This window comes from Macaca fascicularis, chromosome 8 (genome assembly GCF_037993035.2).
Source record: "Macaca fascicularis isolate 582-1 chromosome 8, T2T-MFA8v1.1".
NCBI classification, from domain to species: Eukaryota; Metazoa; Chordata; class Mammalia; order Primates; family Cercopithecidae; genus Macaca; species Macaca fascicularis.
In genome coordinates this window covers 113,021,990-113,035,541 of record NC_088382.1, presented here as the reverse complement: position 1 = coordinate 113,035,541, position 13,552 = coordinate 113,021,990, and the positions used below count along the sequence as shown (strand labels likewise).

The following is a 13,552-nucleotide window of genomic DNA, read 5'->3' as shown; positions in this document are numbered from 1 at the left end:
AGTTCAAGTATAAATTGGAACTCAGAGGTGTCCAGAGTGGTAGAAAGATTAGAAATTATTTCATATGAAAAATGACTGGAGGAACTAGTTTAGCTCAGGAGAGAAAAAAAACTCAAGATATTTAGAGAACTTCCATGTGGGAAAGGGGGCTGCCTTATTGTGGGTTGATCCTAAGGTCAGACACAGGTTGAGTGGAAATTACAGGAAAGCAGATTTTGGTTTGGCAGCGTGGTAGTGCTCAGAAATGAAATTGATGATGACCAGAAGTGGTTCAGATAGTAGTTGGATGACAAATGTTAGAAGATATTCTTGTATTAGGTGGAAAGATTGGATTGGATGATTGTTCAGGCTCCTTTTAACTTTACTATGTAATTTTAAACCCTCAAGAATGATGAGAGAGTCCCAACAAAGAATGTGAATGAGATATAAAAATAATAATTTTCTTAAATACCCAAAAGCCTAATCTGCAAGTTAAAGATATGTGTGAGCTCTTGTGAAGAATATAGAGAGTATGACTACATCCAAAATATTAAGGAACCAAATGTAAAATTCAGTGACAGTAGTGCAGAGTAAAGTTGTATAAGTATGTGGTATCACAAAACCCAGTAGCGTAAATAAGCTAGTACTTATTGAGTGCTTGCAATATGTCAGGCATAATTCTAAGAGCTTTATATGTACTAACTCATTTGATCCTTTATAATTTTTAGAGTTAGGTTCTACTGTTTTTCCTATCTTATGGAAAAACTCAGGCAGAGAGTAATCAAGTGACTTAGGGTTGCAAAGTAATTGCTAGAACTAGGAGTCAAGCTCAGAAAGTCTGTTTCCATAACATATGCTGTTAGTTTGAAACCATGAGTGGGTAGTTGGTATAGCTAAAGGGTAAATTAAAATGCTAGAGATGAAAATAAAGAATGATTCCAGAAAGTTAAGCTGCCAGATTGACGTTATCTTTTATGCCATGTAAAAATGGAAACTGGCAGTAAGACCGCAACCCTCAGTAGGGCAGGATGTTAGGAATGAGAGATCAGGACTAGTAGCACAGGGCTGGCAGTTGAAGCCGCTTAATGGTTGAGACACCACCCCTGTTTGGTGGAAATTGTGCCTATAAATCAGCATTTAAGGATGGGCAGAGAAAAGGGGGCCCAGGAAATTTATTGGCAAAGAAGCAAGAGGACATTCAAGATGGTGTAAGAAGAGAGGGCTTTGCACAATATCAGGTGTATTAAGGGGTTCTTAAGAAAGAGAGGACTCCAGAGTGCCTTTGAAGGTTCTTAATTAGAGCGCGTGCAGTAATTGGTGAAGCTCAAACCAGATTGCAGTGGGAATGAGAGAGTCCCTGCTGAGATTGGGAGGGGGAGGGGCTGGTTTTCTCATTGCAGACACTTAACTGATGAGGAGGCACTGGGATCAAAGAGGAAATACTTAGGAGAAACTTAAGTCTGTTTAAATACTAATGGGAAAGAACTGAAATCAAGGAAGATATTGGGAAATGGAGGCAGGAGGATAAGGAGTAAGGTATCTAACTAAGGGGGTTTGTCTGAAGAAGCAGGATCCAGAACAAGCTTTTTTGACCAAAACACTTAGTAGGAAATAAATTTTAACTTTGCTATCCAGTGCATACACATACACACACAAACATTACTGAAACACAAGTTTCATGAAACATTACTTATCCTTACTACTTGTAATGTCATTTATATTTGTTTTCAATTCCAGTCTGATTTTAAAGAAAAGATACTAGCTGTCTGTTCAATTGGTTTCTTGATTCATCTGCAATTTTAAAGATACCAATATAGAGCACAGGTGGGGGGGAGATTAATTTTATTAAGAGAGACAAACTCTTAATTGTCACAGAGCTGTCACAGAGGAAAGAGGGGTAAAACTAACATCCCACAAATTAAACAGGTTGTGTTAGGGTGATAGTGCTAGATGGTAATTTTTAAAAAGTCATTATATTGTCTTTCTTTGAAAATGAATTTAAAATTAGTGTCCTGTCTTGGCTCCTCTCTGTGCACCAAACTTTTTATCTTCAGCTTGTGTCCATTGGCATTTTTTAGTGCTATGATAGGCCATTGTAAGCTATTTGATAGGTACTTAGATCTACATGCTAATTCATTAGTGGCAAATGTTTTTAAAACAGTCATGAGGTCATTTAAGCCAGTGGTCCCCAACCATTTTGGCACCAGGGACTGATTCATGGAAGACAATTTTTCCACGAATGAGGGTGAAGGAGGTATGGATGATTTCAGGATGAAACTGTTCCACCTCAGATCATCAGGCAATAAATTCGCATAAGGAGTGTGCAGCCTAGATCCCTTGCATGCGCAGTTCACAGTAGGGTTCAAGATTCTGTAAGAACCTAATACCACCACTGATCGGACAGGAGGCAGAGTTCAGGCAGTAATGCAAGCGATGGGGAGCAGCTGTAAGTACAGGTGAAGCTTCACCTGTACTCTGCCCACCTAGCTCACCTCCTGCGACCAGTTCCCAACAGGCCATGGATTGGTACCGGGAGTTGGGAACCCCTGATTTAGACCGAAAAAATTTACTGTATTTCATCTATAAAACAATTTTAATTTTATGTTGGGGAGATTATAATTCAGCATTGGTTTATACCTATGAAAAGAACAGGTAGTGTTTTTATGGTTGGTTTTGCTTTTTACCTCAAGAGAGAAATGGTATTATGAGTTTATTATTGAGAGGAAAATGGAAAGTTCTTAGAAAAAGGCATCTGTACAGAAGAATGAGACACATAGAATCCAGGGGAAGCATCAGAAAGAATATAAACTACACAGGAAAACATTTCTCAAGAGCCTGTCATTCTGCTGCCTGCCTTTAAACTTGTTGTCTTATATAAACCTCAACCCTGTGAGGTACATGACTTATCCCATTTTATAAGTGAGGATGCTGAAGCTCAGAAAGGGTAAGACCATGTAGCGAATTAGGGAAGTTACCTATCAAACCCAGGTCTTCTGACAAAACCCGATGCACTGTAATCTCCCTTCATGCTATAACATTGCCAGGTTAATGATGAAAGAAATTGACTTTTCCCCCTTTGCCTGGCAATGGTAAATAGTGATTCTTCTTTGCCAGGCTGGATTATACACAGTGAGGTAGTGGCAAGGCGACATTGAACCGGGGATGCTCATATGGCTAGTGGGGTGTAATTTGTATAAACTTTCTGGAAGGCAGGTTCAGTATGTATTTGTAACTTAAGTTTATACCCATTGACCCATATCAGTTCTGTTTCTAATAGCTGATTCTAAGGCAATAATAAGTGTTCATGCAGATTGTTGTACAGAATGTTCTTTAAAGGACTTCTTGTAATGGCCAAAAAAAAAAAAATTCATATGTCAGATGGAGGAATGACTGTAAATTATGGGATATCTATAAGATGGAAAGCCGTAATGTCATATGTTAAAATCTTATTGGGGGAATCTATTGAATAACAAGGGGGAATGCTCACAAATAATCTTGAGTGGAAAACAAAGCTGTATACAAAATTATATATAGTAAAATTACAAGTTTGGATATACTATAGTATAATGTAGAATGGTTTGTATGATGTAGAGTGCCGTTGCCGATTACTGAGATACTTAATACTCATATAATTAAGTGATTTTTCAAAACAGTAAAGAAATAATTGATACTGTATTATTCCTTGTGGTTTTCTACAACCTGCGCATACCTTTGTAAATAGTCCTTTTAACTATCCCTTATGCCCTAGAGTTACCCTATTTTGAATGTGCTTTCTGTTTCCTACAGAGAGGCGAAATGAAAAAGTGCCAGATTTATAATCTAGGTTATATTTTTTACAAAATTGGCAAGAAGACTACTTTAAATGCTGATGATGCTAGTTGAAAACGGATGGCATCTCAAAGTAGGATGATGGCAGTGTGAACTGAGACATAGACAGGTGCAAGAGAAATTTGTGATATAGAATTAAAAAGACTCATTATTTGATAAAAAGGGATGGGAGGGAGGAGGGTTCATGGATAGTCCCCAGGTATCTGGCGTGGGCGTCTATGTAGATGATGATAACGTTTGTTGAGCTATATGGAACACTTGAGTTAAGAGCAGCTTCGGAAGGGATGGGGAAAACTAGTTCAATTTTGGATGTGTTCAAGTGAAATACTTTTCTACTTTCTACTTGGATTTTGACGTATGTTGGTGGGGAGAATAAAAAGAATTTCCAGGAAAAAAAGTTTACCCCATCCTCTGCATTTTCTTTCCTGCCGCTCCTCAGGTCTTGCTAGCACTCGATATAATTGAGGCTCCTAGCTAGTTTATTTTTTGAGTAATATTTTTTAACATTCAAATCCTTAACCTTGGAGCAAAAACAAAACCTAGGTGTCTACACCTAGTTACCTAAGAGACTTTCGGATTATTTAAGAACTAATCTAATATTTCCTAAAATATTATTTGAATGCTTGGTATGCCCCCAATAAACACTTGAATAAATTCATGAATGTAGTAGTTTTAAAATATTAAAGCCTGGGCTGGGCATGGTGGCTCACGCCTGTAATCCCAGCACTTTGGAAGACCGAGGCGGGTGGATCACCTGAGGTCTGGGGTTTGAGACCAGGGTGGCCAACATGGTGAAACCCCGTCTCTACCAAAAAAAAAAAAATACAAAAATTAGCTGGGCATGGTTGTGCGTACCTGTAATCCCAGCTACTAGGGGAGCTGAGGCAGGAGGATTGCTTGAACCTGGGAAGTGGAGGTTGCAGTGAGCCAAGATCGTGCCACTGCACTCCAGCCTGGGCAATAGAGTGGGACTCTGTCGCAAAAAATATATATGTATGTATGTATTTATATAAATATATGTAATAAATATATAAGCCTGGAAAATAATTTTCCTACCTAAAAAAAGTTTTTCTTCTAAGTTTATCTCCTTATATAACTGATTGTGCAGTATCTGTGTTTATATGTGATACAGAGCTAGAACTTTGTTCTTACCTGACTTTGTATATCCCTTAATGCAGTGAGCGATGGATTGGAACTGAGACCGAAATATAATGGAATTTTACATTGCTTGACTACTATTTGGAAACTTGATGGCCTACGGGGACTTTATCAAGGAGTAACCCCAAATGTGTGGGGTGCAGGTTTATCCTGGGGACTCTACTTTTTCTTGTGAGTAGATTTGGGAGATTTTACAATATTAAATAAAAAAGGAATTTTTGTTTTTAGTGATTTTTACATGTCACATGATGAAATAAGATGAGTCATTTAATCAATTTCTCTGAATTGGAAGGATCAGAAAGAACAAAGTGGCTTATTAGTTTGATTAGTTTGATTATCAGATGCCTCTGATAATGGCTAATAAGCCATTTGGTCTGGAAGAAAGTTCTTAATAGGAAAAATGCTAAGACAGGTGGAGTAATACTCTTACAGAAGCCATTTCTGTGGGGTGAATTCAGGAAGATGAAATGTTTATCTGATTACTTTTGTAAGCTAAATACACATTAAGAGAGCTTTTTATTTTAGTTAAAGCCATTTGAAAAACAGCCAACTCCAGATAATTCGCAATGAAATTGTAGGGCCCCTTTGGTGTTTTATTAGGTGTTTTGGCCATATCAGTATATACTCTTGAGCATTTCTAATAGAGTCAAAGTATCACTAGATTAGGAAAAGTTGAATCAGTCGGTTTATTATTTATTAGTGGTTTTGGAAAGTGTTGTAGAGACTGGAAGAGCCTGCAGCTGTTGTCCAAAATGAATCCTGTAGATTTCAGCCCTCTTTGGTATTCAGTTTTGATAAAGAAAGATTGTTTAAATAACTATGTTATTTTCTCCATTTATCAGAGATTAGTTGCAGAGTGCCCCAAACAGAAAATTTATAAATACTGAAGCAACATTAATTACTTGTTTATCCTCAGCCAGATTCCCAAAATATTTGAGATGGCTTACAAAAATACATTTGTTTATGATGAAGGTGGAAAAGCAGGAGAGGATAGACCTTGGGGTCCTCATATGAATACGTACCATAGGAAATCCATGTTGGGAACAGAAAGCAAAAGCCAGTGCATGGCTGAAAGGGTTTGAGGCAAATTGTTTCTTCTTGTTTGACCTGCCTTATCATCTTCCCAGCTCATTCCTTTCCTTACTCCTTCACCAGTCAGATGTCATCACCGTTTAAAATAACTGCTGTCACCTGCCTCCTGAAGAAGCCATGGAAAGTTCCTATGGCAGGCACATTCAGCTTATTTAGTGAACAAGAGCGTTGTCACAAAGCATCATCACACTGTATTGCAGGAACATGCGCTGCTCTGAGCATGCCTCTGATCCGTGAAACTGAAACCGTGAATAAGGAAGCTTTTCTTTGCTTCAATAGGTTTCATTGTTAGGAAAACAAAATTCAGCCTTAAAATTGTTTAAATATTTTTTCTCTTTTTCTTCTCTTTAGAGTGGTGTGTGTGTGTGAAACTATACACACACACACTCCTTGACATATATATATGTATATATATACACACACACACACATACTTTATGAATTCGAGTTGTATAGATTCTCCAAGACAGTTTCTAAGGACAAGCCATATAAAATTTTCACAATGAGAATTTCTTGGGCCAGGTGCAGTGGCTCACACCTGTAATCCTAGCACTTTAGGAGGCCAAGGTGAGAGGATCACATGAGTCTGGGAGTTTAAGACCTGCTTGGGCAACATAGTGAGACCCCCATCTCTTCAAAAAATTTAAAAAAGAATTAGTCTGGCATCATGATGCTGCATGCCTGTAGTCTTAGCTCATTGGGAGGCTGAGGCAGGAGGACTGCTTGAGCCTAGGAATTCAAGGTTACAGTGAGCTATGATTGTGTCACTGCACTCCAGCCTGGGTAATAGAATGAGACTCTGTCTCTGAAACAAAAAGCAAAAAAGAATGTGTTCACTTGAGATCGTCATCGAAGTGAAGAGTAGAAATTGGTATTAAAGGAAATAGGCCGATTTGACTCCCTTACTCTGAAACATTTAATGGGTATATTCTACCAAATAAAATGCAAATCTCAGTCTACCACTCAAGTGTGGCCAGTTTTCCCTGTCTTCCCACCCACCCTTATTACTTTTCACCATGCTCATCTTTTTCCCTGTTGAAACTGTGCCTGTCTCAATACTACCTCCTACACAAAGCTTTCTGTTATCTCAGTCATAATTCCTGAATTTCTTCTATTGTCTGTGTTGTCTTTTATTATGATTTTTTGTGCCACTTAATAGTCCTTATTAATTTGTTAAGAAAAATTCATCACATGTTTATCTTTTTATTGTCTGTTAGAAAGCTGATGATAGTACCTGAACACAGGTGCTCAGTATATATTTGTTAGGTACTCCTTCTTTGGTCCCTTTTGTCTTTTATGACCAGTCTGTGTACCACTACTGTACTCTCACCTCCTCCCAGTTTTCCTGTCTTTTGAGATTAATTGATGAGTGTCTGATTAAAATATTTTACATTTGTATTGCTAGCCATATTCATTTGAGAGGGAGGGGTGGTATAATCTTGCAGCAAACCACTTCCAGCAAATTCATTCTTGAAAAAGGTCTCATTTTGTGGTTGCATTATGCATTGACTTTTGCTTTAGGGGTAATGCTGTTGAGTTACATAACACTTTAAAATGGACTTTGTGACACTTGTTCAAATTAAACTGCTTGCATTTAATTCTTTTAGTTACAATGCCATCAAGTCATATAAGACAGAAGGAAGAGCTGAACGGTTAGAGGCAACAGAATACCTTGTCTCAGCTGCTGAAGCTGGTAAGGCAATGTGTGAAATATAAAAATGTCACCTTCCAAACTTAATTTTCAGTTTCTGTTTTTGATTTTTTTTCTTTGAACACCTGAGTTTAAATATGCCCATCTAACCGTGTTAAATCAGTTATATGGAATTTCTTTTTTCGTTTGTTTGTTTTTTTTGAGACGGAGTTTTGCTCTTGTTGCCCACGCCAGAGTGCAGTGGCGTTATCTTGGCTCACCGCAACCTCTGCCTTCCAGTTTCAAGCGATTCTTCTGCCTCAGCCTCCCGAGTAGCTGGGACTACAGGCACACGCCACCAAGCCCAGCTAATTTTTTGTATTTTTAGTAGAGATGGGGTTTCACCATGTTGGCCAGAATGGTCTTGATCTCTTGACCTTGTGATACGCCCGCTCCGGCCTCCCAAAGTGTTGGGATTATAGGCGTGAGCCACCACGCCCAGCTGTTACATGGAATTTCTTAGAAGAAATTCTTATGATTACTCTGTGCAGATTTCAAGAATTTTACTTATAACAGAGTGGTAAAGTTTAGAAAAGTTATGAATCCCTAATGGTTTAAAATGATTTGGTATAGTGTTTCTTTAAAGTATAATTTTAGTTTTCAAATTATACAATTTAGTAGCCTTGTTTAATCGCCTCACTTATGTATACTATCCAGAAGAAAAAAACAGTAAGAGCCATAAGTCTTTATAACTCCTACTTTAATACCTTGATTTCTTAATGTTTGATTAGTCAGAAACTAACTTAGTCATTTTTGAATAGATAGCCACTAGCAAAAACCTGAGTCATAACAGGACCAAATATTTGTTGAATAAAGGACTACTTAGGAAACCTGGCAAATGAAAAACTTAACCAGATGAATTTTTTAAAAAATTGTCACTCTATAAAGGATGTAAAATGTGACTTACTGTATTACATAATTATTTAATTTTTTAGGCATAGTTACTTTGGATTTGAGAAAGATTGTGATAAAGCTGGGGTAGATATATGTGTCACATGCACAGATTATTGGGGTGCCAGATTCCTGGTCCTTTTTGCCTATCTTAAACCCCTCTCGGATTATACCATGTGCTACACCTGAGGTCTGTATCTGCCTACCATCTGTTCTCTGCACCAGGCCACGTTGTTTAGGAGTCAAGACATTTTTGCTATCCTTACGCTTCAAAGGGAAAGCATTTCACATTTCCATTTCCCTTTTAATTTACCTCTCACTAACTGCATGAGGAACTTTTTATGACTACCAAAAATGACGTCTACCCTTTGACCCTAAGACTGTGCCTCAGAGACTACATTTCACAATTTCCGATATGGTCCTGTGCATTATCTTTTTTTTTTTTTTTTTTTTTTACATAAAGGTACTGGTTTTAATTTGGGTTGTCATAAGTGCGAAAGTATCTGTATGCTGAATAATCTTATTGAAATCTCATTTTAGGAGCCATGACCCTCTGCATTACAAACCCATTATGGGTAACAAAAACTCGCCTTATGTTACAGTATGATGCTGTTATTAACTCCCCACACCGACAGTATAAAGGAATGTTTGATACACTTGTGAAAATATATAAGTATGAAGGTGTGCGTGGATTATATAAGGTAACAAATTATCAATATATTTTAAATAACTGAAAATGGCAATTTCCATTGGCTCTGTTGTCTTAGTTCTGAATGACCTATAGTAAGTCCTAAAAAGAAGCCAAACTTAAGCAAGAAACAATTTAATGAAAACCGAAATATAGTTAATAATACTGAAATTGTACTTTAAGCTGTTTGTCCCCATTAACATAGGATGTATCATCATGACATTGGTGGGCATGAGATCTGTCTAAAACTTTGTCAGATATCTAATTGATAAGTTACACAACCAGGTCACTCATTCCTTACTCCATTCCTTGGAAGCTGTGGTCTCTTGGGAACCTGGGATAATGTAGTCTGGAGAAGACAGTAGCAGTCCTAACAGGATCTTATTTTATTGAGTTTTTTAATTCATCTCAAATCTTACATAAATTAAAAAATAACGACACAAATCAAACCCAACCTTTTGCCTGTTGTAATATTTTAAAAATTCCTTCCTAGTGTCAAATCTGTTTTCTGATTTTGTAACTCCTTTTTATTTTCCCCTTTTCTACCTTCTATTCCCATCTATTGCTTACCCCATAAAGAAATTTTTAAGCATACATAGTTTAAAATCAAAATTAGACATGTTGAATTTCAGTTTGTTTTTTAAGAATTGAGTAATAGCTTTTAAAATCATTTTAAGGCTTATAGGATTTTACTGACCTGTGGGCAAGAATTTTGTAAATATATTACTCAATTTTATGTCTTTTCATCACTTTCTGCTTTATTCTTTCAGAATACCTATGCACAGTTCATTGATTTACCATTATTACCTTTAGTTTCTTAACTTTCCAGAATTTAATTTCCCACTCACACCTCAAATCTTGACAGTGTGGGTCTTCTTTATATGTATACTGTTTAAAGAAAAACTAATATATGAACATCCAAACCTTTAAAAATAAAGTAGAAGAGAATACTACCCGTTTCTTTATATTACTACAAGTTTTTAACCCAATATTTTAAAAATGTGACTTGTGCAAAATTAAATGAATTTGCTTAAAGTGCTGTAATGAGAGAGAAGAGAAAGTATTTTACTTAAATATATTGTTCTTCAAACATACGTTGTTTTGCTTTTTAAAAATCATTCCCTTATAGGGATTTGTTCCTGGGCTGTTTGGAACATCACACGGTGCCCTTCAGTTTATGGCGTATGAATTGCTGAAGTTGAAGTACAACCAGCATATCAATAGATTACCAGAAGCCCAGTTGGTAAGATGATTCTTGTAAAAATGATATAATTTCCTTTTATGGGTATTTAATAGGTAGAAATTTTTGTCATGCTTACCTTGGTGGTAGTGCTGTGATAATAAGTACTGGCTTGGCTCTGCCACTGATTTATAGTTAAATATTTATAGGCTGATGCCACACAAATGTCAAAAATAGAATCCCTTAAAGATCCATTAAAATGTTTTTTCTATATAATTTTTACTTCTGTATTTTAAAAGAAATCCTGTCTAAAGAAAAAACTGTTTTGTGTTGCCATTTTAGAGCACAGTAGAATATATATCTGTTGCAGCACTATCCAAAATATTTGCTGTCGCAGCAACATACCCATATCAAGTCGTAAGAGCTCGTCTTCAGGATCAACACATGTTTTACAGTGGTGTAATAGATGTAATCACAAAGACATGGAGGTGAGAGCATGCGCTATATCAAAAATTGTTTTGATAAGGTACCTTGCATATCTTAGACCATGCTGTTGATACTAGTTTTATAGCAAAGGCCAGTTTGCTGTGGTGAACACATGATGGTGGTCCCTGCTTTCCCAATTATTACATATGTGACAATGGCCTTAATCTCTCTGAGGCTTAATTTCTTCATTTGTAAAATAAGACTTTCTAGGCTAATAGGTTGTTATAAGAATCAAATTAAATGTGTGAAAATGTTTTGGAAAATAAAATTTAGGTGTTATAAAATATCTGAATGGTGTTGAATATAAGAAGTCATAAGCTAGCTTAATACATTCAAGAAGGCTCCACACCTGCTACTGGCACCATAACTTTTGCAAATACTTGTTTCCATATAGGAAAGAGATGATTTGTTCTTCAGTATGAGATTAAATTATTATAGGCAGACATCACCATATTTCCCTTTAATTCTAAAAGAACAGAGCAGAACATTTAGGATGTTTAAATTTAATTCAATTCAAGAAATATTTAATGAACACCTAAATGACAAATTTCTAGGCCATATTATTGGCATTAAGGGAATAAAGTTTTATCTTTATATGTGCTGTATTTTATATTTATATATGCTTTATATGTGCTGTTGGCTAGCATTTATCCAAGCTATGAGGTTTTTTAATGCCTACATTAGCTCAATTAAAGCTCCTGCCTGTTCATACATTTAAAAACATTTGAAAGATAGCTAATTGAAAGGACTTTTTAGTTCGGTTTTGAGATGTTCCGACCCTCTCTTCCTCAGTCCATCCATAAAAGGAATATAAATCCCTATAAATCCCATATAAACTACATTACTTTAGGACATTGAAAACATGAACTTAAATCAGAGTGAGGTTTGACTGCTGCTTGCTCCATGCCTTGTGCCAGTTAAAACTTTCATGTTTTCAAGCTAGCACTATAGAAAATTAAGCATTATCTGTTTTTCCCTCTAAAGGAAAGAAGGCATCGGTGGATTTTACAAGGGAATTGCTCCTAATTTGATTAGAGTGACTCCAGCCTGCTGTATTACCTTTGTGGTATATGAAAACGTCTCACATTTTTTACTTGACCTTAGAGAAAAGAGAAAGTAAGCTAAAAGAGGACAATTCCAGTATATCTGCCCAAGGCAGCAACAAGCTCTTTTGTGTTTAAGGCATAAAAGAAGAATTCTGCATAGAAACGTGGCTCATATTCGAAATTGGTCTATAGTTATCAGAAGCCAGAGAACTGCTAAGTCTTCCGCAATGTATTTCTGCTTTTTGCCTTCCCCATATATATGGAACTTGGGTACCTCTGCCTGAAATGGCTGCCATCAACACAGTGCTAAAACTGACACGAAGTATAGAGTTTCACAGATTTCTGCGTTTTATTGGTGGAACCTGATTCGCAACATTTGCTAAATGGATTAGATGAATGTACTTCTTTTTGTGAACTTAATTGCCTGGATTGCTTTAAAGTTAACCTTCGTGCAATACCAAGAAAATGGCTCCTTAAAAGAATGTCTTTGTATGTCTCAAGGTGAATTAAGGATTTACTGAATAAGGTGTTGACCAAATCCAGACCATTTTAGAATTGGGAAATTTTAGTGAGAAAAAATCCATTGTAAATATGCTTTAGTTTTAATTCAATTGGGATGCACTACCTAGCGAAAATGGAGAAACTATATACTTCTCAGAGAAATATCTGACATCTATTGTCATTCCATTGCTATTTTTTTTCCCCAGAGACTTCCATAGTTTAAAATAAAATCCTAGATCAATTTCTAGTTTTTTGGCATAAATACTTTATTGTAAATTTATAAAGTCTGAGCTTCTAGCATCCAGCTGTGTCAACCTTTATTTAGCATATATAGTTATAAATCACTTATTACAAATGCTAAATCACCTTTTACAGATGCTGAAATGTTTGGCATGTGTTTGTCGACAAAGTGAATGGAAATGAGAAACCTTTATACTTTAGTTTTCAGATATATGGATCTAGATCCCAAATGAATGATTTTCATTGGTTTCTCAAATTCAGGTTGAAACACAAATTAATAGCCTTTATTGATTTTTACTTTTATGAGTTATTGTAGACGTCTATAAATATAAAAGGGCCTGTTCCCAAAGGATGCCAGAATACTAGTATTTTTATTTATCATAAACATCCACGAGTGCTGTTGCACTACCATCTATTTGTTGTAAATAAAACAGTATTGTTTTCAAAGCCATCTTTAAGTAGTTCTTTAAAAATAGGTCTATTTTTTTAAATTTTGGAAGTGGCATTGTTTTTAAAGTAAAGAGAAAATGATAAGTACTTAGTTGTATTTACTGTAATATCTTGTAACATGCAGATGAATGCTTTATCAGTTAAATGTGATGTATTTTTTCATACTTCTGGATTATACTATAATTCATATGAAATCTTGATATTAGTCCCCATATGGAAAAAAATGAACTGCAGTTGGTATTTGGTGTTTAAGACAGCACCATTATTTAAAAACCTATATACTCCCAAATGAATAAAACATAATTCTTGTCCTCTGAGAGCATA

At 36.0% G+C, this 13,552-nt stretch overlaps 1 protein-coding gene across 3 annotated transcripts in view; it reads left to right on the top strand.

The window, feature by feature from the left end:
• SLC25A32 (solute carrier family 25 member 32) overlaps positions 1–13,552 on the top strand; it is a 15,930-nt gene extending 2,378 nt beyond the window's left edge. The window contains exons 2-7 of one of the 3 annotated variants that reach the window (XM_005563894.5): positions 4,986–5,136; positions 7,664–7,749; positions 9,178–9,338; positions 10,455–10,568; positions 10,848–10,993; positions 11,976–13,552. In XM_005563894.5, the coding sequence (XP_005563951.1) occupies positions 4,986–5,136; positions 7,664–7,749; positions 9,178–9,338; positions 10,455–10,568; positions 10,848–10,993; positions 11,976–12,111 (794 nt within the window). In that variant the 3' untranslated portion in view covers positions 12,112–13,552. Of the gene's footprint in view, positions 1–4,985; positions 5,137–6,120; positions 6,365–7,663; positions 7,750–9,177; positions 9,339–10,454; positions 10,569–10,847; positions 10,994–11,975 lie in introns of those variants that run through there. The other 2 variants (XR_012416584.1, XM_073999242.1) reach the window with 2 other exon arrangements.